At 41.5% G+C, this 27,616-nt stretch overlaps 1 protein-coding gene across 16 annotated transcripts in view; it reads left to right on the plus strand.

The window, feature by feature from the left end:
- MTMR3 (myotubularin related protein 3) overlaps positions 1–27,616 on the plus strand; it is a 129,892-nt gene that overhangs the window by 80,886 nt on the left and 21,390 nt on the right. For 9 of the 16 annotated variants that reach the window (XM_061385319.1, XM_061385305.1, XM_061385308.1 and 6 more), the window contains 5 exons: positions 5,459–5,491; positions 9,595–9,677; positions 11,685–11,851; positions 22,645–22,741; positions 24,538–24,651. In XM_061385319.1, coding sequence (XP_061241303.1) covers positions 5,459–5,491; positions 9,595–9,677; positions 11,685–11,851; positions 22,645–22,741; positions 24,538–24,651 — 494 coding nt within the window. The remainder of the gene's footprint in view (positions 1–5,458; positions 5,492–9,594; positions 9,678–11,684; positions 11,852–22,644; positions 22,742–24,537; positions 24,652–27,616) is intronic. The other 7 variants (XM_061385311.1, XM_061385317.1, XM_061385310.1 and 4 more) reach the window with 3 other exon arrangements.

A 27,616-nucleotide genomic window follows, 5' to 3' on the forward strand; every position in this document is an offset into this window, starting at 1 on the left:
CTGTGTAGGCTTTTATTTCTCAATATTTAGTAGTTACCAACTGCCTCAGTTGGAGAGAACTTCCTGGACCTTAATGTCAAATGCTAACAGAGTTTTGTCAGAAAAGTACAGTGGTGATAGCAAACATCCTTCACCAGCAACACAGGGAGATGACTCTACACGTGGACATAACCAGAGGGTCAGTACCAAAACTGGATCGATTATATTGTTTGTAGCCGAAGATGAAGAAGCTCTCTACAGTCAACAAAAACAAGACTTGGAGCTGACTGTGGCTCAAATCATGAGCTCCTTATTGCAAAATTCAGTCTTAAACTGAAGAAAGTAGGGAAAACCACTAGGCCATTTAGGTATGCATTAAGTCACTTCAGTCATGTCCGACTCTGAGCAACCCTGTGGTCTGTAGCCCACCAGGCTCCTCTGTCGAGGGGATTCTCCAGGCATGATTACTAGAGTGGGTTGCCATTTCCTTCTCCAGGGCATCTTCCCAACCCAGGGATCGAACCTGCATCTTTTACTTCTCCTGCATTGGCAGGTAGGTTCTTTACCACTAGCACCACCTCCTAAATCAAATCCCTTACAGTTATCCAGTGGAGGTGATGAATACTATAGGCAGAGGTTTATAACATTGTACAGGAGCCAGTGACCAAAACCACCCCAGAGAAAAAGATACGTAAGGAGGAAAAGTGGTTGTCTGAAGAAGCTTTACAAATAGCTGAGGAAAGAAGAGAAGCAAAAAGCAAAGGAGAAAGGGGAAAGATTTACCTAACTGAATGAAGAGTTCCAGAGAATAGCAAGGAGACACAGGACCTTCTTAAATGAACAATACAAAGAAGTAGAGGAAAACAACAGAATGGGAAAGACACGAGATCTCTTTAGGAAGATTGGAGATAGGAAGGGAACATGCGAAGATGGGCATGATAAAGGACGGAAATGGTAAGAACCTAACAGAAACAGAAGAGATTAAGAAGATGTGGCAAGAATACACAAAAGAACTATACATAAAAGTTCTTAATCACCCAGATGACTACAATGGTGTGGTCATATCACCTACAGCCAGACAGCCTGGAGTGTGAAGTCAAGTGGGCCTTAGGAAGCATCGCTATGAACAAAGGTAGTGGAGGTGATGGAATTCCAGCTGAGTTGTTTAAAATCCTAAAAGATGATGCAGTTAAAGTCCTGCACTCAGTATGTCAGCAAATTTGGAAAACTCAGCAGTGGCCACAGGACTGGAAAAGATCAGTTTTCATTCCAATCGCAAAGAAGGGCTGTGCCAAAGAATGGTCAAACTGTCGTACAGTTGTGCTCATTTCGCATACTGGTAAGGTTATGCTCAAAATTCTTCAAGGTAGGCTTTAGTACATGAACTGAGAACTTGCAGATGTACAGGTTGGGTTTAGAAAAGGCAGAGAACCAGAGGTCAAATTGTCAACATTTGTTGAATCATAGAGAAAGCAGGGCTTCTCTGGTGGCTCAGTCGGTAAAGAGTCCGCCTGCAATGTGGGAGACCTGGGTTCAATCCCTGGGTTGGGAAGATCGCCTGGAAGAGGGCATGGCAACCCACTCCAGTATTCTTGCCTGGGGAGTCCCCACGGACAGAGGAACCTGGCGGGCTGTAGTCCGTGGAGTTGCAAAGAGTTGGACATGACTGAGCAACTAAGCACACAGATAAAACAAGGGAAATTCTAGAAAAACATCTGCTTCATTGACTATGCTATAAAGCCTTTGACTGTGTGGATCGCAACAAACTGGAAAATTCTTAGAGATGTGAATACCAGACTGCCATAATCTATCTCCTGAGAAACCTGTCTATGGGTTAAGAAACAACAGTTAGAACCCTATATGGAACAGTTTACAGGTTCAAACTTGGGACAGGACTATGATAAGTCTGTATATTATCACCCTGTTCATTCAATTTGTATGCGGAGTAATCATGCGAAATGCCAAGGTGGGTTAATCACAAGCTGGAGTCAAGATCGCCAGGAGAAATATTAACAGTCTCAGAAATTCAGATGATACCACTCTAATGGCAGAAAGCAAAGAGGAACTGAAGAGCCTCTTGATGAAGGTGGAAAAGCTGGTTTAAAACTCAACGTAAGATCATGGCATCAGGTCCCATCATCTCATGGCAAACAGAAGGGGAAAAAGTGGAAACAGTGACAGACTTTATTTTTGTGGGTTCTAAAATCAATGTGGATGGTGACTGCAGCCATGAAATTAAAAGACGCTTGTTCCTTGCAAGGGAATGTATGACAAACCTAAGTAGCATGTTAAAAAGTGGGAACATCACTTTTCCAACAAAGGTCTGTATAGTGAAAGCTATGGTTTTTCCAGCAGTCACGTATGGATGTGAGAGTAGGACCATAACGAAGGCTGAGCACTGAAGAGTTGATGCTTTCGAATTGTGGTGTTGGAGAAGATTCTTGAGAGTCCTTTGGACTGCAAGGAGATCAAAACAGTCCATCCTAAAGGAAGTCAACCCTGACTATTGATTGGAAGGACTGATGCTGAAGTACTTTTGCCACCTGATGGCACAGAGCTGACTCATTGAAAAAGACCCTGATGCTGGGAAAGATTGAAAGCAAAAGGACAGGAGGGCGGTAGAGCACAAGATGGGTAGATAGTATCACCTACTCCGTGAACATGAACTTGAGCAAACTCCAGGAGATAGTGTACACTACTGTAGTGGCTCAGATGGTAAAGCATCTGTCTGCAGTGCGGGAGACCCGGGTTCCATCCCTGGGTTGGGAAGATCCCCTGGAGAACGAAATGGCAGCCCACTTCAGTATTCTTGCCTGGAAAATCCCATGGACTGCGGAGCCTAGTAGGCTACCATCCATGGTGTCGCAAAGAGTAGGACACGACTGAGCGACTTCACAGGAGATAGTGTAGAACAGGAAAGCCTGGCTTGCTGTAGTCTATGGGATCGCAAAGAATTGGACCCAACTTAGCGACTGAACAGCAACGTCAAATGATGAGATGTACTTGGAGTTCAGTGCAGGCTTCTGTTACAGGATGAAGTGACTCTCATGTCGTCTCAGTGGTACAAGGATAGATGTTAAATAAAATATTTATTTGCATAATATACTGTGTATTGCTGAAGAGAGGGAAAGCTCTCAACTTTTGAGTGCATTTACCCTTTTCAACTAAGAGAGTATCCTCAGTGAACTGGGTCTTCCAGCACTATTGCCATCCTTAATATTCTTCAGTAAACTTGTCTTTCAGCACAAAAATGCCAAAGTTCATGTATTCTAACCAAATGAACGCTGCCTTCTTTCCTCACTGAACAGTGTTGTGGCTCTTTGTGCTTTGGTTCTACCACAAAGAAGTGTACTATGACATCTTATAAAAGCTCATGACTGTCCCTTCATTCAGATAGTGTGTTTGGGAGCTCATTTTGGGATTCTTAGAAAGTTGTTTTACTCAGCCATCCAAAAGTTACCCAATTCCTTCATCATATTTTTCCTTGTCAAGACTCGAATGGCTGACATTTTCTTTGTGGTTGGCATTTATTGTTTTAGTGTTGATTACTGTTCTGTGCAGTTAAGCGTTTACATCTAGGAGTCACTATGGCCTGAATTCCTTCTGGCCTGTAGAATTGGGCTATGATCATAGCTCTTGTCTTAGTTTTCTGTCAGCTAAAAATACACACTGGATTCATCAAGGCAAGAGGCATATTGTGCTTTCATACCATGTACCACTGTTCAGAAGGGTCTGTTTGGAATTGAGTAGCCCTGATAAGAGGGGACAGGATGGAATCTCCTATAACATCCCAGCAACCAGACCCTACTAGCTCCTGTGGAAGTAATGACAGCAATATTTAGTAGAATCACCCAATTTAATTTTGTGTTTAAATGTCTAGAATTGGTGAAATTTAATTAAATTGCATGTGGAGATAATGTAGTTTTGTATCATTGCATTTTTTCACGCAGTCCTGTTTCTCAGCTTTTTGGTTTACGGCCAAGTATTTCAGAGACTGTTTTTAGATCTGTTGGGGTAAAGGATCTATTGGAGAGAAAGCATGGATTGGAGCATGTCATTCACCAACCTAAAGGCCTTCAGTCTTTCTTGATTACTTCTAAAATGAAATCACTTAACACGGTGTCACCCTAAGTGGTGTGATCCTTGGTCCTTCACAGCTTTTCTGTCTCCCTCTCTCTCCCCTTCTCCCCTTTGTATTAGTAAAACCACCCTCTTTGGACTCAGACACACCTTATACCTCTGAGTTCTCTCTTCTCCTACCCAAGGAACTTTTCTTCATCTGTCAGAACCCAGCTCAGGTGATGATATTCTTCTGTGAAGCCTTTCTCAGTCCCAGTTCCCTCCCTGACAGTTTATTACCCTCTCTTCTGGCTTTTTCTGGGTCTTGAACACAGTTTGACAACTTTTACCAGATATGTTGTAATTTTTTGTTTGTTCATCTTTGTATCTTTAGAATCCAATGTGTTTACTTGTGCCATAGTATTCAGTAAATATTAAGTGAATTGGAGTTAATAATGGGTTTGAAATAGATATTAGAGCATTTTAAAATCCTCTCCGGGTTTAAAGCTTGTTGTAAGTCATCTTTTTCTCTAAGCCTGCATCATCTTTTTCTCTGACAACAGCTGTATGAGTAGGCTGCTTAATGCAATTGTTGGTCCCCCAACTGTGATTGAGATACAGTGCTTAAGAAAACTTACCCTTGTTTTTACTTGGGACCCACTTCTTCACCGAAAAGTGTTTTCCATTTAGCATGATAACCCTCTAAGGCACAGAGTCTGCTTGTCACTTTTTTAAAAGCCCAAGATAATGGCTTTGCACCGAAAAATGGTTGTGCAAAAGTATTTTGTAGTTGCACTGATTTTAAGTAATTCAGATTGGGAGAGACTAGGACTTCTTTGTACAAATAAGTTAATGACATCACAGTTAGTGCTGGGCTCCTAAAACCTGTGGTTACTCCAGGAAACCATGGCTCCTCCTATTCTGGTCCTCCCTCAGCAGATGAGTATTTCAGTAAAATCTGTGATATTAAGAGACCCCTCCCGTAAAAGTTACTAAATCTAAATCAAACATGTATCAACCATCAAAACTCAGATGCGTCAGTATGTATTGTGGCATGCTGCAGTTTGCATCATTTTGTATGTTTTCAAATGAACACATGTAACTCTTAAATGACTTACACCATCAAGCTTGACATAGCTGTCTGATATCATATATTCTCTTAATCTCACAGCACATTGAAATACATCGTTATTGTAATGCACATACATTATATCAAGTTTCCAATTTCTAGGGTAAAGAACCTCTAGTACAGTTCAGTTGTAGCATTTAAGGTATGAATTGCTCCTATTCCGTGCTTTTCCCAAACTGTATTTTTACATATGTATAGGTATATTTCTTTGCTCAGCTAATTTACAAACAAATAAGTGTTCAAGTGAAGATAATGAAATTTTAAAACGATTTTTGTTGTGTAATTCAATAGACCGCCTCTCAGTCTGCTGCTTCTGAAATCCCAGTAAGTAGCATGAGAATTGTAGGCGGTTGTTGCACCTGTGCTTGAAACAAACTGGTTTGCGTGTCAGATGCTCCCCTTGCAAATCAGCAAGTGTGTCCTCTCTGCATGAGTCCCTTTCCTCCTATCAGAGACAGTTCTACTGGTTTTGTACATGAGGACAATTTGTGGAGTGCGGTAAAGCCCTATAGTCCCATGAGCAGATGGAATTGTGACTTTCAAAAAATGTCAACTGAATTTCAACCAGAAGTAAAGACAACATTAGTATTTAAAAGGACATTAAAACTCTCATTTCTAGACTGGTCTGTTAATGCTTCTTAGGAATAAGCTGGAAGTGTACCTGGAAACACCTTCCTTAGCATTTCCCACATTTTTTACATTGCCTAATTGTTGTACATTGAAAATCTTGGTTACTCTCCAAGCATCAGAAGTAGGTTATTGTTAACAATGCCCTTTGGTCTTAGCATTCATAAATCAGAGGAAGCTTCTGAAAACCCGTGTTGGAAGAGTACGTTGTAAATACCAGAAGTGAGCAATAAAGAATTTGAGTCTTTAACCTGTGACCATTTTCTTCCGACTGGTTTTTAAATCGTTAGAACCCAGATAATCCACAATGTGTTATATAGATTTTAGGTTAAGACTCATTAAATTATTTTTACTCTGTTACTGCCATTTTTACTTGCCATGTGTATGCAAGGTTAATACTTCCCCATTCAGTCTATAAAAAGGGCATTTGTTATTAAAAAGTATACATTATCCCACTTTTAAATTCTGGTACTTAGTAATTCACACACATACAGACCCAGAATGAATTATGGTAAATACAGTAGGAAATAACAAAATTCCCTCTGGAACGAGTACTGCGACTCTCTTATGCATGTCTATTATGTTTTTAAACTGCCGCTGTCCTGCTCTTTTGGATTGATGCTCTCGTGAGTTTTGGTGTATGTAATGTAACTTTTGACCTTTAGAGGAATTGTTTAACAGCACTGGAGTGTGTTTGATGTATTTTAAGCATGAGTTTGGTAGGTTTTATAAGAAGAAAAGCACTGTAATGGGAGAGAGAATTGCCTGGCAAGTAGAAGGCAGAGAAGAAAGGAGCAAAACAAGGATGAGTTGTTGCAAAGCACTGAGTCATTGGGTTAGGGAGGATATGATTGTGACTTCAAATTTCTTAGAATTGCCTCTGTAGAATCTTGGTTGGTTTACATTCTGTTTTCCTCTTAAGATCCCTGGTGAAGAGGCTGCTTAATAGTGAAAGAAGAACTAAGGTAGGGCTCACACAGAAGGGAATGGCATCCTAGAGGAAGAACGGAGCACCATGTATGTTGGAAGGGCCCTGAGCTGGAGGGCAGTCATGGATTCTGGTCCTGGCTCTGCCACTAGCTTTGGTGGAGTGTCTTAACCTTCCTGAGCTATCAAATGGTCTGCCTCATGAACCTGTATTTCTTTGCTTTGGGGTATGTCTAGTGACAGAAATGGTAAGGATCCTCCTCATATGTGATGAAAGTTGAGAAACCTGAATCCATGGACTTGCCTTTAAAGAAGTAGAGAAGCTTATTTTATATTTTGGTTGGCTGCATGAAGAGGAAAAGCCAGCTAGCTCCACCTTTTTCAAAGGAAGGCAATCTCGAGGTTGGCGTGGGTGCATTGAAGAGTATCATTGAGATGAAAGGGGAAGAAAAAAGAGAGCTGTTCATTTGATACAAAATCAAGTGTTTCTCTTTTATGTCCTTGTTCTTGCTGCATATTAAAGTTCCTTGCATGTGATAATCTGCATGATTATTAAAATCTGTATTCTGTATCTGTGACTTGAATACACATGGTTGTTTCTTGTGATTTGGTAGGATCTGTATACTAGCAACCAGTGTTTTTATCCTTCTTAAGTTTGCAGTATTAAAATATGTGAAAAATTATATATTGGAAGCATGTAGGTAGCAAATGTTTTGCATGCTCTGAAGGGTTGCATCTTTGTATTTTAGAAGTCTGAACCTAGCTAGGCTCTTGGGCTAGATCTAGTCCAAATAGTAGGGATATAAAAATTTATTCTTTGTAGCAAAATAGCACAGGCCAGCATCTGGTAATAATGTTAGTTGGTTTTCAGGTTTTCTGGCTATAAGGTAGGGTGTTGGAGGGGACATGGAGCAAGTGATTGCTGTGAGAGCCTGTGGATTTGTAAAACTCACTCTGACTCCACCCCAGGCTCTTCCCATTCCCTGTGCCTGGACCTTCCTAAGCTGGGACCACCAGAAAGCACAGGCTGGTGTGGTGGCATGTGGGAAGGTTAGAGGATTGTCCAAGGAAGTCGATAAGAAGGCAGAATTTTGGTTGATAAAGTTTTAGAAAATTGAAATTAGAACTCAGGCCTCTGAATTGCCAGTCTGGCACCTCTTTTTCTCTTTGTTTTGGGGGAGTATTGGGGGAGAATGGGGACTGCAGGTTTAAAAACAAAAAACCTAACATGAGTGCTACAGGATATGCAGAGGACTGGCCTGAGGAAAAATCAGTGTCCCCGTCTGATCTCTTAATCTCCTATTCCCCTTCACAGTTTATCCCTACTGATAGGTGGTTGTTTTTCCTTCTTAGATGTACAGGTCTTAAAAGAATTTTTAACTGCTTCAGCTCCAGTTTCTCACAGCACCTTGGGGTAAAGGACTTAAAAACAGAGGGCCAAAGATCCTTTTTCTTTCTCTGAACACAGGCAGAAATTCTGTGTCTTTCTCTTACTTCTGGTCCTATTATAAGGGAATTTTGTAGATAAATCTAGAAGGCTCTATTCTGAGGTAGAACTCTCAGCCATTACCTGAGTAACACTATTTTGTTTTCTTCTCTTTTTGAATCCCTGCCCCAGTTTCTTTTTGTTTGTCCGACATGTCCATCATACGGGCTTCTTTTCGATCTCCACATCCTTGTTCTGAGAGTTCCCAGCCTGCTCTGGTGACCACATGGTGGGGCAGGGTTTGCCGGAAGCCTGCTTCTGAAGCAGGCTCAGCTCGCAGCAGGCCGCCCTGTCAGGCAGTGTGCTCTTGTTTCTGTCTGTGTTGGAGGAGAGTGCCTCCTCTTTCTCATGCAAAACACGAATTGCCAGAATGCTCCTTGCAGCTCCCAGAGCCATATTTTGATTGGGCTTGATACAGCGTAAAAAGATCCTTTTTCAATGAGTAAGAGTATCCACTACAATTTTTACCAGGTTCTCTTTAGAAGTTTTGGAAATTGGAAGTTTTTGAGGTCAAGGGTTGAGTCAGGAAAAGTTGAGGGACAGAAGGAAGATTCTAACGACAGCTTGAGGATTTATCACCCTCTTCAGATGCTTTCCCTCCTATCTGCCTCCCTTCTCTGATCCCCGTCCACTGTCATACTGATCTTGTTTCAGTATCCGATGACCAGATTGGCAGGGAGAGAACCATCCCAGCTTACTCATACCTTGAGCCCTACTTGGCAAACAGGGCTCCTCAGCTTGTCTTTTGAAACACATTAAACCTACCCGATTAGGCCACTGTGAGAGCTGTCCCTCCTCTTCTGCTGAGCAGAGCGCCTGACCAGCAGCTCCGTCTGCTGTCTTGGGTTTTCTGTGCTACCGCAGGCAGTTCAGACCTCCAGTCTTTTTCATGTTGCTGCTTTGCTGACACAAAGGCCCAGGCCCACCTTGTCATTTGGGATAGGCGACAAGTATAGTCCCACTAGAATCTTGATCTGCAGCTCTTTTTTGTCAACAGGACAGGATTAACTGTTCTGATTCCCTTCAGCTTCTGTGTTACCACACATCACAGCTAGCTCTAGCATCGTAAAGTAGTACTTTGAGAAAAGGAGACTGTAAGTTTGTTGCCAGAGAGATGACACATTTCTGTATTTCCTTGTTCTTCTAGATGTGGTGCCTCTTTGTTTGTTGTCCTTGTGCTGTGAAGTGACTTGAGGGCATTGTTGAGAGACTGAGGAAGGGAAGCCTAAGTCACTGAGTCAATCACTTGAGTGCTGTTGGTTCAGATGAATGTGCAGTTCTGTGCTGCTTTCTCCTGTAGAGCTCGCTGATCACTCTTGGACACATTGCAGAACCGCAGGGGCAATGCCTTTTTGACTAAGGGAACTTCATCTTTTTTTAATTGCAGATTCCATTGCAGCTTATAGAAAGTGTTGAATGCCGAGATATATTTCAGCTTCATTTGACTTGCAAAGACTGCAAAGTTATCAGGTATGTGACGTGTTTATGCTGCTGTTTAGTGTGGAAAATACTTTTTAAAGGGTGGATTCATGACTTGATAACAAAAACTGCTTTTGAGGGTCAGCCTAGTTACAAACATTTTCTGAGTAGTTAGTCCCTGAAATATTTTATCTTCAGGCTGCTTTGCTACTGGAAAGATATGTTTTCTTTTTTATTTGGATATAACTGTAAATTTGCAAAATAAGTACAAACATAAAAATCGTAAAGAGCACTAGTACTGTTAACATTTTACCCCATTTGTGTTATTTTTTGTGTGTGTGAGAAATTCTTGTTCTGAACAATTTGAAAGTAAGTTATGTAATCATGGCTCTTTGCCCCAAAATACTTTAGTGTGCTTTCTTAAGAATAGGGGTATTTTCTTACATAACCACAGTATCATTATCAGCTTCACAGTTTTACACTCGTGATACTTTTATCCAGTCTGCTACACATGTTCTAATTCTGTCAGTTGGCCAGATAATGCCCTTCATAGCATTGCCCCTACCTCATTCAGAACAAGATTCAGTCAAGGTCACGTACTATATTTAGTTGCCATGATTCTATACCTTTCTTTAATCTGGAATGTTTTCCATCACCTTTCTTTATCTTTTTGGCATTAGCACTTTGAAGAAAACAATCTTTTATTATAATAGAATGCTTATTTTGTGTCCAGTGTTTCCTCAGGAATAAATTGAGGTTGTACATTTTCAGCTGGAATACTGTAACGTGAGGTTGTGTCCTCTTCAGGATATTGTATTACAGCTGGAGGCAAACAGTGCCCACCTGTTCCTTACTAGTGATGTTAGTTTTGATCATTCTTTCAAGGAATCACCCACTTTCTGTGTAATTCCTGTATTTTCTCCATTGCAACTGATAGCCGTCTGGGAGGCACTTTAAGACTCTACAAATGTCCTGCTGCTCATCAAATTTCTTTAGTGTTGGCTTTATCTGATCTAATCTTCATTATAAGGGTTGGAAAGGGATGACTGAAATGCATTTTAAATTTAGTAGCTCTCCCAGTTTTTAGCTCCCTGAGCTTTTGTTCTATTTGTATGACCTAGAGTGCCAGTAAACATCGTGTGTGGGCGTGTTGATAAGTCACACTAGTTGGGGTAAGAGAGAGGTTTAAGTGACCTCCTTGTTTGTTTTTTTCAAATTTTTATTGGAGTATAGTTGATTCCTCCTTGGTTTTAAGGTAAATATTTAAGTTGCTTTTTAGCCATTGAGATTTGGCTTGCTTTTGATAGATACTGGTTATAACTTACAGTTTAAAAAGCTTGTATATTAATTACTCAATTTTAAATACTGCATTTGAAAAGATTAAGTATTTTTTTTTACACTTTTAATTATTTCAAATTATTTTAATCTCCTAGTTATATATATGCACTGAAAATTGCACTTGATAATAGAATTGTTTGGTCTCTACATGGTCACAGCTGAGAGTTTCAGTGTAATGTATCTTATTTTCAATCTAAAGTTGCTGAGTTATTTTAATTGCTAAGTAGATTAATTTTGAAATTATTCCCTAATTGGCTAAAAGTAGTACTGTGAACTGTTTCTGAGTTTGGCGTGATATGTCATAACAAAACAAAAACTGAACATATTTCTTGAGAGGGACAACCATAAAGCTTTGGTAGGAGATGTGGAATGAAACCCCATTCCTGGAAGAGGGACTCCTATTTTACTTTAATAATTTTCACTTGTCAGTCTCAGAAGAGATTTTATTAGTCTTAAAAACTTTAGTCTTAAAAAAAAAGATTTTATTGGTCCACATGTCTAGCTTTCTTCTTCTCGACATTTTGCATCATTGACTAAAATTTGTTTGATGTGTTTTTTCAAATTATAAATCATAAACATTAGACCACCTCTATCTAGACTAATGCTTTTAACTGTAATTATCATTTCACTGTGAGTAGGCACTCTTGAAATGGTGGCTTCCCTTAGGTTTCATTGTCAGCTGTCTTCTGATTACATTTGTACTTGTTTGGCTTTACAAAGGTGTCAGTTCTCAACCTTTGAGCAGTGTCAAGAGTGGCTTAAGAGACTGAACAATGCAATACGACCACCTGCTAAAATAGAAGACCTCTTCTCATTTGCATACCATGCTTGGTGCATGGAGGTCTACGCCAGTGAAAAAGAGCAACACGGAGACCTGTGCAGGCCAGGTAGGCCTTTCTAAATGTGCAGATGGTGGCTTTACTGAATTACTGCTTGAGACACCCTTACATGAAATGAGACTCCTAAAATTGACCTATTTATTAAGCAGTGTACTTTTCACGGTGCACCTAGCTTGTGCTCATCGCTCTTCTAAGCTCATTATAAGATGTTTTCTACTTTTCACGGGGAAGAATTGACATCCCAATTTACTGAGCCTGACTAAAAATACTGAGGGTATGGGTGTTATGGAAACCCACTGGAAAAGAGCCATGAGTGTTTGTGAAGACTTCACGTTAGAAGTGGCATTTGAGTAGGCTTTGAAGATTGGAAAACTGTTATTGATAATAGAATGGGGAAAAGAATTTTAGAGCAAGTAGATTAACGAAGGTAGAGGTGTGAGGTTAGGCCACAGAATAATGGATTACAAAGTGACCTTTTGCTGTCTTTGAATTTTCAAGACCTAGATTACCTTTTGTAGGTAATCTAGGAGTCTGGGTTCCAGACTTCCTGACTCCTTATGAAATTTCTGTCATATTCACCATGTTTCTCTCTCAAAAATGGCTCTGACCAAGTTTATGTCATTTCTCTGTGTGTAATTTTCTAGAAATTGTGTGTTGCCATAAATAGAAGTTTGCTGATCTAGCACTGAGTCTTAAAAGATATGTTCAGCTTGAAAACAATGACTTGAATTGCTAGGCTGTGAAACGATGTGAGTTTCCTTCTAATACAGTTTACTTTAGAGATTTTTTTTCCTTTAAACCTCAATTTTCAATCCTGAACCTTTGATCTTAACACTCCTGCTCTGGGTTGTGTTAAACATGGGAGGCTAATCTAACTAAGCCTGTCTCCTTTTGTTTCCTGTCTCATTTACTGGTCAAAGCTTTTGGTTCATATGTTTAATTAAATCATAGCAAACATATATATTTTTAAAGGTTCTTTACGATATACTTTTGTTTGACCCTCATGACCTTGTCAAACGGTCAGAGTAGCCTGGTGTTTCTGTTTTGGGAGCCAAAGAAATGAAGACCAGAGGCAAAGCCTATTGCACAGTCCCACTCAATGAAACTATGAGCCGCGCCTTGTAGGGCCACCCAAGACGAATGGGTCACGTTGGAGAGTTCTGACAAAACGTGGTCTACTGGAGAAGGGAATGGCAAACCACTTTGGTATTCTTGCCTTGAGAACCCTATGAACAGTATGAAAAGGTACAAAGATGTGATACTGAAAGATGAACTCACTGGGTTGGTAGGTGCCTGATATGCTACTGGAGAAGAGTGGAGAAATAGTTCCAGAAGGAATGAAGAGGCTGAGCCAAAGTGAAAACAACGCCCAATTGTGGATGTGGCTGGTGATGGAAGTAAAGTCTGATGCTATGAAGAACTGTATTACACAGGAACCTGGAATGTCAGGTCCATGAATCAAGATAAATTGGAAGTGGTCAAACAGGAGATGGCAGTAGTGAACATCGACATTCAGGGTTCAGTGAACTAAAATGGACTGAAATGGGTGGATTCAATTCAGATGACCATTATATGTACTACTGTGGGCAAGAATCCCTTAGGAGAAATGGAGCAATCCTCATAGTCAACAAAAAGAGTCTGAAATGCAGTACTTGGGTGCAATCTCAAAATGACAGAATGATCTCTGTCTGTTGCCAAGGCAAACCATTGAATATCACAGTAATCCAAGTCTGTGCCCCAACCACTAATGCCAAAGAAGCTGAAGATGAATGGTTCTATGAAGACCTAAAAGACCTTCTACAACTAACACCAAAAAGAGATGTTCTTTTCATCATAGGGAACTGAAATGCAAAAGTAGGAAGTCAGGAGCTACCTGGAGTAACAGGCAAGTTTGGCCTTGAGGTACAAAATGAAGCAGGTAAAAGGCTAACAGAGTTTTGCCAAGAGAATGCACTGGTCATAGCAAACACCCTCTTCTAACAACACATGGCCATCAGCAGATGGTCAACACCGAAATCAGATTGATTTTATTCTTTGTAGCCAAAGATGGAGAAGCTCTATACAGTCAGCAAAAACAAGACCAGGAGCCGACTGTGGCTCAGATCATGAACTCCTTATTGCAAAATGCAGACTTAAATTGAATAAAGTAGAGAAATCCACTAGGCCATTCAGGTATGACCTAAATCACATTCCTTACGGTTATACAGTGGAAGTGACTAATAGATTCAGGGATTAAATGTGATAGACAGAATGCCTGAAGAACTATGGATGGAGGTTCCTGACATTGTATAGGAGGCCATGATCAAAACCATCCCCAAGAAACAGAAATGCAAACAGGAAAAATGGTTGTCTGAGGAGGCCTTACAAATAGCTGAGAAAAGATGAGAAGCAAAAGGCAAAGAAGAAAGGGAAAGATATAAGCATGTGAATGCAGGGTTCCAAAGAATAGCAAGGAGAAAGATAAGGAAGCCTTCTTAAGTGATCAGTGCAAAGAAATAGGGGAAAACAATAGAATGGGAAAGACTAGAGATCTCTTCAAGAAAATTAGAGATACCAAGGAAACATTTCATGCAAAGATGGGCACAATAAAGGACAGAAACAGTATGGACCTAACAGAAGCAGAGGATATTAAGAAGAGGTGGCAAGAATATACAGAAGAACTACACAAAAAAGGTCTTCATGACCCAGATAACCACGATGGTGTGATCAGGCACTTAGAGCCAGACATCCTGGCGTGCGAGATCAAGTGACCCTTAAGAAGCATCACTACAAACAAAGCCTAGTGGAGGTGATGGAATTCCAGCTGAGCTATTTCAAATCCTCAAAGATGATGCTGTGAAGGTGCTGCACTCAATATTCGAGCAAATTGGGAAAACTCAGCAGTGGCCACAGGACTGGAAAAGGTCAGTTTTCAGTCTAATTGTAAAGAAAGGCAATGCCAAAGAATATTCAGACTACCACACAATTGTACTCATCTCACATGCTAGCAAAGTAATGCTCAAAATTCTCCATGCTAGGCTTCAACAGTACATGAACCAAGAACTTCCAGATGTTTAAGCTAGATTTAGAAAAGGCAGAGGAACCAGAGATCAAATTGCCAACATCTGTTTGATCATAGAAAAAGCAAGAGAATTCCAGAAAAACATCTTCATTGACTACGATAAAGCCTTTGACTGTGTGGATCACAGCAAACAGTGGAAAATTCTTCAAGAGATGGGAATACCAGACCACCATACCTGCCTGAGAAATCTGTATGCAGGTCAAGAAGCAACAGTTAGAACCAGACATAGAACAATGGACTGGTTCAAAATTGGGAAAGGAGTACGTCAAGGCTGTATACTGTCACGCTGCTTATTTAACTTATATGCAGAGTACATCATGCAAAACATGGGGCTGGATGAAGCACAAGCTGGAATCAAGATTACAAGGAGAAACATCATAACCTTAGATATGCAAATGACACCACCCTTATGGCAGAAAGCGAAGAACTAGAGAGCCTCTTGATAAAAGTAAAAGAGGAGAGTGAAAAAGCTGGTTCAACATTCAAAAAACGAAGATCATGGCATCCAGTCCCATCACTTCATGGCAAATAGATGGGGAAACAATGACAGACTTTATTTTTTGGGGCTCCAGAATCACTGCAGATGGTGACTGCAGCCATGAAATTAAAAGATGCTTGCTCCTTGGAAGAAAAGCTATGACCAACCTCAACAGCATATTAAAAAGCCAGAGACATTACTTTACTGACAAAGGTCCATATAGCCAAAGTTATGGTCTTTCCACTAGTCATGTGTACGGACGTGAGAGTTGGACCATGAAGAAAGCTGAGCACTGCAGAATTGATGCTTTTGAACTGTGGTGGGAGAATCTTGAGATTCCTTTGGACTGCAAGGAGATCAAACCAGTCAATCCTAAAAGAAATCAGTTCTTCATATTCATTGGAAGGACTCAAGCTGAAGCTCCAATACTTCGGCCACCTCACTTGAAGAACTGACTCATTGGAGATGACCCTGATGCTGGAAAGATTGAAAAGGCTGGAGGAGAAGGGGACGACAGAGCATGAGATGGTTGGATGGCATCACTGACTCGATGGACAAGAGTCTGAGTAAGCTCCAGGAGTTGGTGAGGGACAGGGAGGCCTGGCGTGCTGCAGTCCATTGGGTTGCAAAGAGTTGGACACGACTGAGCAGTTGAACTGAACTGCAGGGCATCGACAGAGCCAGAACTTGAAAGCAGTTCTTGGTTATTGGGAACTGATTGTAAGATGTGCTGTGGATATGAGGTGAAAAACAGGCAGCTGCCCTTGGGGAGCCTCAGGGAAAGTCTTAGGAATCTGAGCTTCCCGCAAGCCTGGTCAGCTAGGGGAATCCACAGTGGTTCCCACAAATCACCAACAAGTGGCCTTGGAAGGTGATGAAAATGTGCCTAAGCACTCTCTCACTTCACTTCTTTATCTGTTCCATCTTTCTTTTTCCTTCTTTATATGCCATTGGGGTTTTTTTTGTTTGTTTATGGGTCTTTTCAGGTTTTTTTTTTTTTTTTTTGAGTTTTTAAAGTTATTTTAAATCCAATTAATTTGTGAATTTTACATGTATATTTGCTAAATTTTTAGCCATTACATCTTTTTTTTTTAAGTTTTTATTTGGCCACATCACACGGCATATGGGATCTTAATTCCCTGTGAAAAAGTCATGTCTGACTCTGCGACCCCATGGACTATACAGTCCATGGACTGAATTTTCCAGGCCAGAGTACTGGAATGGGTAGCCTTTCCCTTCTCCAGGGGATCTTCCCAACCCAGGAATCGAACCCAGGTCTCCCTCATTGCTCTGACCAGGGATCAAATCTGTGCTTCCTGCAGTAGAAGCATGGAATCTTAACCACTGGACAACCAGAGAAGTCCCCATTACATCTTTTCCTTTTTTTTAAATGCACATTTCTCAGACTTTATTTTTTGGCTGTGGTGGGTTTTCATGATTGTGCATGGGCTTCCTCTAGTTGACTGCTCTTCATTTCAGGGCACGGCTTCTCCTTGCAGTGGCTTCTTTCGTTGTGGAGCATGGGCTCCAGGCGTGTGGGCTTCAGTAGGTGTGGCTCGTGGGCTCTAGAGCACAGGCTCAGTAGTTGTGGTGCACGGGCCGAGTTGCTCTGTGGCATATGAGATCTTCCCAGACCAGGGAATCTGGATGCAAGGCGGAGTCTTTTTTTTTTTTCTTTTAATATTTATTTATTTTTGGCTGTACAGGGTGCTTGTTGCTGTGCAGTCTTTCCTCTAGTAGTGGCCAGTGGGGGCTACTCTGTTGCAGCGTGCAGGCTTCTCATTGCTGTGGCTTCTCTCGTTGTGGAGCGTGGGCTTCAAGAATTCCAGCACCTGGACTCGATAGTTGCGGCTCCTGGGGCCTGGAGCCCAGGCTCATTAAATGTGGTGCTGTGGGGTCAGCTGTTGCATGGCATGTGGCATCTTCCCAGATCAGGGATCGAACCTGGGTCTGCGGCATTGGCAGGTGGATTCTTTAATCACTGAGTCACCAGGGAAGCCCCCAAGTACGTCTTAAGTATTAGATTGTTTAATCTCTGCCATCTCCTTGGATAATGAAGTTACCGGGTGCACCTCATTGTATCATGTTAAGTTATTGTGTGTACCTTGTATTATGTTATATAAGAACTTTGATTTGTTTAAGGCTCTTAATTCCAAAAGGCATTCCCTAGTTTTGGGCTTTAGTTAACAGTATTTAGTTTTAGTTAACAGTGTTTAGTTAACAAGGCTTGAATTTCTCCTAACCTGTTTCTCTCACAACCACAGACTGCAAATCCTCATCGTTAGGTGATTCCTTATTTCCTTGATAATTTAGTTTCTTTAGGATTTGAGTCAACTCTTAGAATATTCCTAAGATGTACCAGGTCAGAACTTAATTCCTGTTTATTAATTATAGATGGCTTTGTCCTGAGGTGAGATGATTTTAGTTCCCAAACCTTTCTTTCCTTGAAGATATTTGGTATTCGTTGGCCACCAGGACATCCACAGTTTCCTGTTTTTTTCATGGGTTTGTGGATGGAGGCATTTGGGGGGCAAAATACTGATTTAGGGACTAGAAAACCAGAATTCAAACCTATACTCTACCATTTAATTTTTAAAACGGCGCCGGGCAAGCCATGTGTCCTCTCTTTACTTCAGTTTCCTGTGTTCTTCAAAGTGTGGGACATATTTCTTCTTCCTCCCCAAGCTGATCTGTATATTCTGAAAATCAGCTCTGTTTCAGTTCAGTGAATGCTTGAGTGCCTCCTAAGTGTCATGCTTATGAAAACATTTTGAAAAGTATGAATATATAAAATGATACCATTGTAACTGATTGGAACTGACTCTATGACTAAAGGTTGTATTTTGTTTTTAATATGTATGTTCCACACTGAAGTCAACCTGCTGCAGGTCATATGCAGTCTTACTGAACTTCAGTGACTTGGTTTGAATACATATGTATGCCTTTTTCCTTTCATATATTTTCACTGTGAAGTACAGAGGAAAACTCGTCCTCGAAAAATACTATGGTGGCATTTTTAGAGCCAGTCAACCTAGTTCTTCTGTCTCTACCCAATATTGTTGAGTATTGGTAGTGGCTACAGCATTACTCACCAGTTAGGAGCAGACCAGACAACCACATTCTTTTAAGTCATCTTTAGGTGAGACGGCGCCTGAGATGTTTCAAAGTCATGCTATTTTTTAACCTGCCCCAGCACATGAGATTACAGGCATAGATTCTGAAGGGTAAAAGTTGAGTCTTTCAGAAGTTATTAAAACCTTTTATGGACTCTTCTCTGCCTAGCCTATTAAGAGTAGAATGTGTCAGAGAGGAGGGAAATGGGAAAATTATATCATTACCTTGTATTCGTGTGAATCTTAGTTTCTGGCTGTTGAACCTGTCATAGTTAGCCAGCCATCCTGTGGCCACATTGCTCTAAGTCTTAATCTGTTTTGGAGGAAGTCTCCATAATGCTGTTGGAGTTCATTGCAAAACTCCTGACTCTGCTGTTAGCCCCATTTCAAAGTCTAAATAAGAATGGACTCAAGCTGTATGCTCAACATCCTTCTCGTTTTAGCTGTCTTCTTGGCGGTAGTTCTGTATGTGAGCTTTAATCTGGAGTCTGACAGATGACTGGGCAATTGAGTTGCTAGTTTAGTAGCATCAGACCCGCCTCTCTGACCTCTTCTCTGTGAATTGCCTGATAAGCACCTTTTGATTAACCACGAACAGCATGACTCTGGGCCATATACTGTTGTGCAGCTGCCTGTTTAGATGAAGTAAAAGCCCTTGTCAGCAGTCTGCTTTCCGAGTTTGATCGCAGTCCAGTAATTGTACATCTAGACAACTGAACTGGGCCCTTAGTTCACAGAAAAGAAGGGTTCTTCTCTCCATATTTGAAAATCTGGAGGCTGTTTCTCACCTTCTCTGACTCTGGTACTGATCTTCCTCACGTCCTCGGTACGGGCCTGGCCCTTCTGCCCCAGGCCTTTAGGTTACATATGACTGTAGGTGTGAGTGAGTACTCAGAATCACCCCGGGAGCTAGACTTTTGGGGGGAAATTTTTGTAGACTGCTGGTTGATAACTCTATTTATGGTAGAGGAACTTACTGCTTTAAAGAAAAGTTTTTATTATTAAAATAATTGCTGGACTGTATGTAGTATAAGAAATACAAAACGTTAAAGAGGTACAGACCTCATTTGGGGATGGGGAAGGCCCATAGGAAGGGTCGAAATGGAAATAAAAAGCAACAAATAAATTGGGGTATTACAGCATATCTGATGTTGAATTGGTGGAGATAGGAGAATTCTAAGAGGGGAGGGAGTTCTTAAGGAAAACCCAGCAATATTTGTGCTTGGCTTGCACTTTTCTGGCAGGATGAGCACAAGTGAACTTCTCACAGTTTAGCAAAAGCCAGTTGAATTACTCTGTGTATGTAAAGTATGCTGCTCAGTTTTTTTTCAAGCAATGGTTTTCAAACTGCAGGTTGTGATCCACCAGTGGGTCATGAAATTGAAGTTTTAAGAAATGAAGTATGAAATGAAACACTTAGGATAGAAAACATCAATGAGTCGCACACATAGCGAGGGTCAGTATTGTTTTATGAAACTCTTAAAAAATACATTGTGTTGAATTGTGGTGTAAAACATTCTTACTGTAGGTTGTGATGGTCGGATTCAAAGTTGATGAAGTCACTGCTTTAGAGAATACAAAGAATTTAAACTCATTCTTTGTTCTCAAGGAACTTGAAATAACAGATTTTTTTAAATGATGGCTACTCAGTATATGTTTGTTTGTAGCTCAGTTTCATGCTGGGAATGGGAATTCTAAACCCATTCTTGAGCAGTGGTTCTATGTAGAAAACTGCCCGAGGAGAAAGGGAGGGAGGTGGAGATGGTTACTCTTGAATTTATAGGGTTCTATTGAGGGTGTCTGGGTGTCCATTAAGATAGGGGTACTAATGTAAATGACCACTAAGTAAATACCTTTTTACATTTTTCAGAGACTTGGAACTATATTCCAAGTTGGGAGAAAACTTGTCATTAGTTAATGAACTTAGAAGTTGCTATAGTTTTACAGCTTTTGTATTGTGATTATAAGTGAAAAGACTCCCTGTCTAGAATTCTTGATGGTCACCATTCCTTACAGTTTGTAGACAGATGGCACTCCCAATTCAGATAGCTTTTTCCTGTTTGAAAGATTATATCACTTTTAAAACTTTGCCAGAATGGAATAGATTCAGTTGATTATTTCCTCTTGCATCTCTGAACCTCATCTTTTTATAGCTCTCCTTCAGGAAGCATACAATACCTAGTTTAAGCTCAAGAAGAGCAGTTTAAATGGGAAGTAGTTTGATAGACTTGTCCGTCGTTCGGGTAGTTGCTGTTTCCTGCTCTGAAGCTCTTTTCCCGGGGAGAGCAAAGCTTTGGTCACCGTGCGGCTCTTCTGTGCTTTTGCCACGTAGTTTCTCCCGGCCCCGCCAGTGTTTACTTCTCAGGCTGTAAGCTGTAAATGTTAGAGGGACTGCCGAGTGGTTTGTTGTTGTTTGTTCTTCATAAAATTACTGTTCTAGGCCTCTGTTCTCATGGAAGGAAATATTTCAGATTTAATGACTTTTATATTTAGTTCATTTCTGCCTTTGTAGCTCGCTGTCTTTAAGGAAGAAGGAGCCAAATCCACTAGGGCAAATGTAGGCAGATTATACTTGTTTTGGGTGGATGTTCTTTTATGCTCGGCGTTCTGATTAGAAGTATGGTAGTTTCTTGAGATTCATGGATACAGGCAGTTAAAGTCTTATGATCTATTATTTATTTATTGGCTGTGCTGGGTTTTTGTTATTGCTTGGCTTTTCATGGGGGCTATTCTCTAGCTATGGTGCACGGGCTTGTCATTGCGGTGGCCTCTCTCGTTGCAGAGCATGGGCTGTAGAAGTGCAGGCTTCAGTAGTTGGCAGCTTGTGGGTTCAGTAGTTGCGACTCTGGGCTCTGGAGCACAGGCTTCATAGCTGTGGCACAGAGGCCTGGCTGTTCCAAGGCATGTGGGATCTTCCTAGACCACGGATTGAATTCATATCTCCTGCATGGACAAGCAGATTCCTTATCACTGAGCCACCAGGGAACCCCATGATCTTTTAACTGCAATTCTGTAATCTATAAGGTTCTGAAAATCAAAGATTTTAATTTTATTTGGTGATTTGACTTCATCTGAGCTAGCTATTTGCTGCTTTATTTAACCCACTTAGTTTGAGTTATCCATGTTTTGCACTGTAAAGATGTTAATGTTTGTTTAATGCTTTTGAGATCATTAACCCAGCATTGCCACCAAAGATCTGTCTAGTCAAAGCTATGGTTTTTCCAGTAGTCATGTATGGATGTGAGAGTTGGACTATAAAGAAAGCTGAGAGCCGAAGAATTGATGCTTTTGAAGTGTGTGTTGGAGAAGACTTGAGAGTCCCTTGGACTGCAAGGACATCCAACCAGTCCATCCTAAAGGAGATCAGTCCTGGGTGTTCATTGAAAGGCCTGATGCGGAAGCTGAAACTCCCAATATTTTGGCCACTTGATGCCAAGAACTGACTCATTTGAAAAGATGCTGATGCTGGGAAAGATTGAAGGCAGGAGGAGAAGAGGGGACGACAGAGGATGAGATGGTTGGATGACTTCACCAACTCGATGGACATTGAGTTTGAGCAAACTCCAGGAGTTGGTGAGGGACAGGGAAGCCTGGTGTGCTGCAGTCCATGGGGTTTCAAAGAATCGGACATGACTGAGCAACTGAACTGATAATACATATACCACCTTAAAATCCAGAAAGCTCAGTTTCTGAAATCTGGCCCAGAGGGTTTCTCCTGAGGAGTTACAGATCCATATTACTCGTCTTGGTGAACTTACTGATTTTATTTCTTATGTATACCATCAGTCTGAGTGTGGAAATAGGAAGCTAGCCAGTATAGTGACAAGAACATGGGTTTTGGGATCAGACAGAGCTGCTGTAATAATCTCCCCAGTCTGTTTTATCCTCTGTAACATGCGCTCAGTGATACTGCCCTTAAATTTGATAGTAGTGATTAGATGAGATAATATAAATTCCTTTTTAATTTTTTAAATTTATTTTTAATTGAAGAGATAATATTCTTGATCAGAATTAATTTCCTCATTTTTTAAATAATCTTAGCCCAGCAGGAGATTTTTTTTAAAACTAAATATGGTATTTATTATAATACTTAAAAAAAAAAAAACTAAGGATACCAGTGCTTTTATTCCACCTGTTTTGCAAAATCGTACTCATTTCTTCCTTTCTCCTGTCTGCCTTTGGTCCCTAGGGGAACATGTAACGTCAAGGTTTAAAAATGAGGTGGAGCGGATGGGTTTTGATATGAACAACGCCTGGAGGATTTCTAACATCAATGAGAAGTACAAGTGAGTTGTATTTGGTCCCTGTGGCCTGTGTTCCATGACCGCTGCCTTGTCAAGAAACCCCAATTCTCATGTGGCAGAACATTTGAATTTAAAATTTTTCTTCAAAACAGTTTTATTTATTAAATATAAGTGCATGATTTTCAGAGTACTTGTTGAGCCTTCTGTTTCCATTGCTATCACTGGAGTGGAAAGAGATTCTTACTTAGTAGGATCCTGGAGTTTTCCTTCCATTCCCCTCCAGGCCTCTCTTCTGGCACGTGTACGTCTAAATACCTATAGGCAGGCAGTTTCTGTTGTCCTTATCACTACTCGATAAAACACTTAGGAGCTGGTTTTTACGTACTTTTACCACAGATCGTATGAAAAGGCTTAAGTCTTATTCTGTTCTTTAATTCATTGATCTAAAACTAATGTCATAGCTATGATTGTGTAACCTTTAAATACTAGTGTAACCATTATTAAATATTTCCTTGGAACGTATAAGAACTTCGATAGGGAAGGGCAGTTAATTAACTATGATTTTGGTGATTCAGATTTCTATAAAATGAAAGAAAACTGTCCAGAATTTTTAAATTAACGTATCCCTCTCCTCTTAAGTTCCCCTGCAGCAGTTGGAGACATTAATCACTCTCTTATCTTTCCAACTGCCTCAGATTATGATAGCTATTTTCTTGGACTGTTTGTGGGTAGCCATCAGAGCATTTCATTTTTTGCTGGAAAAACTACAGCTAATTACTATATACAGCTCTTAACATGGACCTTGGCCAAGGAGGTGTTGCCAAGAATCAGGAGCTACAGATGAGTCATACCTTGGCCTGTTCTCAGCTGACAAGTCAAAGGAGAGAATGACGGTGGGAGGGGGTCCTCAGGGAGCCTGAGGCTGCAACAGGCTTTGCTCACATATAACCCACCTTTCCTATACTGGAGACTGCTTATCTGCCAAGTGAGCAGCTCTCACTTGGTGAAGAGCTGACTACTGGATAATGTAATACTTAGAGGACAGGAGTATAGTGATCCGAATATTGAGTGAAGTAAGACAAACAAAACACCTACTAATATTTTCCCTAATGAAAGCAGCTTTTTTAAACACAACACTGTAAGTCAACTGTAAGATAAAATAAAAATTAAATTAAAAAAAAACTGGCTTCCCCCCCCGCCGCCCTCCAAGTGTAGTTCTGAAGTGTGTTTTATAGAAATGATGATTAATAGCATACTCACATCACTGACTTGGCTTAATGGGGCTGTGATTGTGTATGCATATGGGGCTGACCCGCCGTGCTGCATCTGTATACCCATAGCTGCACCTGTTACCTACAATTAGGACACCTTGTCTGGTTCACATCAAACAGCATGTTAGTAATCCTATGAGGTCTCTGGGAAGTCGAAACTGTGGGCTCTTGCACTTCTTATGTTTCCCTGAAAAACTGAGGGCCTGGTAGAGTAACAGACTTCCACCTCTGCAGTTGAACTGGGTACCTGTGTAGTTAGAAATGATCCATGTATTGGTTACAATGGTTACAGTAGAGTGAGTGCCTCTCAACTCCCTTTTTTTTTATTGATTGTTAAGATGGCCAGATTTCCAAAAGGCAGCATCAAGTGGAACAATCCAAGATAGTATCACTTGACGTGTATAACACTTAGGGCAACCCACTCCACTAAGCAGGGCGGAACTTCAAGTCTTGCTCCTTGCTGCCTTTTTAACTGGCTCTGGGGTAGCTTGATGCACACCCTTACCCTGGCTCACTCGAGTCTCTCCTCCTCTTTCCCTTCTCCCTCTTCCTCACCAACCCTGTTAGGCTGTGTGGGAGCTATCCACAGGAGCTCATAGTGCCTGCCTGGATCACTGACAAAGAACTGGAAAGTGTTGCAGGCTTCCGGTCCTGGAAGCGCATCCCTGCTGTCGTCTACAGGTGAGGAAGCCTGGCCGGCCCAGCTCGCTCTAGTGCTGCTGCCCAGTGCTCTTGGTCTGTGCTCTGGCGCTGCTAGCCTGGGGGTGGGGTGGGGTGGGCTCAGGGAGCTCTCCAGGCTACTGCATACTTCCTTATTGTTAGAGTTGTTCATCCAGTCATGTACCAGTCAGTACTTCACTGCAACACTACCTGATGATTCAGTTGACACTGAAAAGAAAATTTTGATTAAAAAATGGCTGGATTTGCTATTTTAAGATCCTTCTGACGTTTTTTTTAAATGTTTACTTATGTCTACGCTGGGTCTTCCTTGCTGCATGGACTTTTCTCTGGTTGAGGCGAGTGGGGCCTACTGTAGTTGTGGTGCACAGACGTCTCATTGCAGTGGTTTCTCTTATTGCGGAGCTTGGGCTCTAGGGCAGTGGGCCTCGGTGGTGGCTCCCAGGCTCTAGAGCACAGGCTCAGTAGCTGTGGCGCAAGGGCCTTAGCTGCTCCACAGCCTGTGGGATCTTCCAGGACAAGGGATCGAACCTGTGTCTCCTGCATTGGCAGGCACATTTTTTTTTTACCACTGAGCCACCAGGCAAGCTCTCTTCTGACATTCTGTGGGAAGATAATGTAGTCACTGCTTTTAGCTTCAGTTGATGACCTTTGGATTGAGAGAGATGAGTCCTGGAAAGTGAGAATGGGGGATGTAGATTTGTGATTGTCTTTGTGGTTAAAATATTGCCACATGGAAGAAGTTTGTTTTGAGAGGGAGCATTTAGAGAAGGGTAGCGCTTGGCTGGTCAGAAGATACTGGAGATCAGAGGCAGGAGAGTCAAGGGAGCCAAATTCTAGAAGGGGTGGTGGTGTGATAACAAGCACAGGTGTTAGAACTCAAGTCTTCTCTCTGCCTTGCTGTGGCACCTTGAACAAGTTCCTTGACTGACCTCAGTCTGTTCCCATGATGTTCTCAGTTCACAGGTATGCTGTGACATCTGAATGACTCTGTAAGACAAGGCTTCCTAATCAGTGTCTGGAGTAGATTGTATTCCTGAGGGCTGCTTTTCTGATTCAGTGACTATCTAGCTGAGTTCTCACAAATCATGTGAAGTTTTTAAGAAGTCATTCCCTCATGTTTTGGAACAATTTCAGATGTCCTTGTAATATTCACAGTCCCCATTTCATTTTCCCCGTTTGCAGACTTTATGGACTCTCCTTGAATTTGGGCCAAACCAGTGAGGCTTAGTTAGAAGCTCATGCCAGAAGGAAGTCCATTGAAATACTGAGGTGGTAAGAAGGGGTTTAAAACTTCTTGTGTAATTCCTAGTGAGGTAACCAGCTTGTTTTCTTAGTCCATGGAAGGCAGATTTTAGTGGCCATCCCAAAGAGGGAGAGATGTGAAAGTACACAGTTACTTCTGGCCCAGTGAAAGTCGCTCAGTCGTGTCCGACTCTTTGTGACCCCCTGGACTGTAACCTGCCAGACCCTTCTGTCCATGGAATCCTCCAGGCAGGAATACTGGAGTGGGTAGCCATTCCCTTCCCCTGGGGTTCTTCCCGACCCAGGGATCAAACCCAGGTCTCCTGCATTGCAGGCAGGTTCTTTACTATCTGAGCCACCAGGGAAACCCATTAAATTTTCAATCTCAGTTTTCATCACTGTTGTTTTCAGACACCTCTAGAAAAGTAGGTCACCAAATTTACCTATCATTCAAGTGGTAAGGTTGACACAGGAATTAGAGAGCAGCGCAAGCTGAAAGGATTTAGGAGTCTTATCAGTGATCGGCCCAGCTCAAACAGGGAAAGCCGCCAGCTGCTGCTGTGGGGCCAGCAGCTGTGTTAGATCAGCAGCCCTTGTCATTTGCGGAGTTTGCTGACTTTGAGCGTAAGGGGAAAGGACTCTCATCTCAAAGCAAGGGTCGTTCAGTGAAATTCTTCCTGTTGGTAGAGAGGCCTAAAAGTGTAGGCCGAAGACTTAGAATAAACATGGGAAGCTTCTTTTCCCTTCCAGAGTTTATGCTAGAGGGAATGAATGAGCTTTGTTAGCTCAGGTGGCAGGATGCTTCTGAATCCAACATGTGTTTACTGAATGTAGCTGTCTGTAGATCGCTAATGACTCCTGAGGTTGCTGGCCGCACTTACTTGAAAGCACCACATTGAACCAGCATCTGATCAGTGCTTTCTCCCATGGTTACGAGAGAGTGCTTAATTAGCTTTATTATTGAAGATGGAGATTGTGTTGACACGGCAAGACAGTGCAAAGGCTGCCCATCTGTAGTGCAAGTCACAGCTCTCTCACTCTGCATTGAGTGATTCTTAGAAACTTCTAGTCATGGGGCTGTCTGGTGGCTCTGACGGTAAATAATCTGCTGCAACGTAGGAGACCCGGGTTCCATCCCTGGGTCGGGAAGATCTCATGGAGAAGGGAATGGCAACTCACTCCAGTATCCTTGGCTGGGATATCCCATGGACAGAGGAGCCTGGAGGGCTACAGTCAATGGAGTCACAGAGTTGGACACGACTCAGCAACTTTTCTAGTCATTTAGGGAGTTTGACTAATACTAACTTTGGGATAGTTTAAACATTTGTATCTTTCTCTATGTAAAATTGAAGAATTCACTGTTTAGTAGGGGACTCATCCATTGAACATCTTAAGTTTTATTTTTCCTGGTTCTATTTTAAAATGATAGAAACACTCTAGTGATTTTTAGCTACAGTGTTCTTGTTCTCTTTCATGCTACCTAAAGCATTTAGATGACTGCAGAAGCTGCTTTTTGCAGCAATTCAGTTGTGATCTAGCTATCATACGATGACCCTTAAAACCCAAGACCCAGGCTGACGAGTGCCATCTACTGTTCTTCTCAAGCGTTGTTGGGAAAAATTTCGGAAAAAAAGGATGTGCAGCAGAGGCCCCCCAGCCTATTCTGTAAAGAGCTGCCGCCCCTCAGCTCATTGGTTACCCAGCATCTATTATTGTATGCTAG

Source organism: Bos javanicus, chromosome 17 (assembly GCF_032452875.1).
Source record: "Bos javanicus breed banteng chromosome 17, ARS-OSU_banteng_1.0, whole genome shotgun sequence".
NCBI classification, from domain to species: domain Eukaryota; kingdom Metazoa; phylum Chordata; class Mammalia; order Artiodactyla; family Bovidae; genus Bos; species Bos javanicus.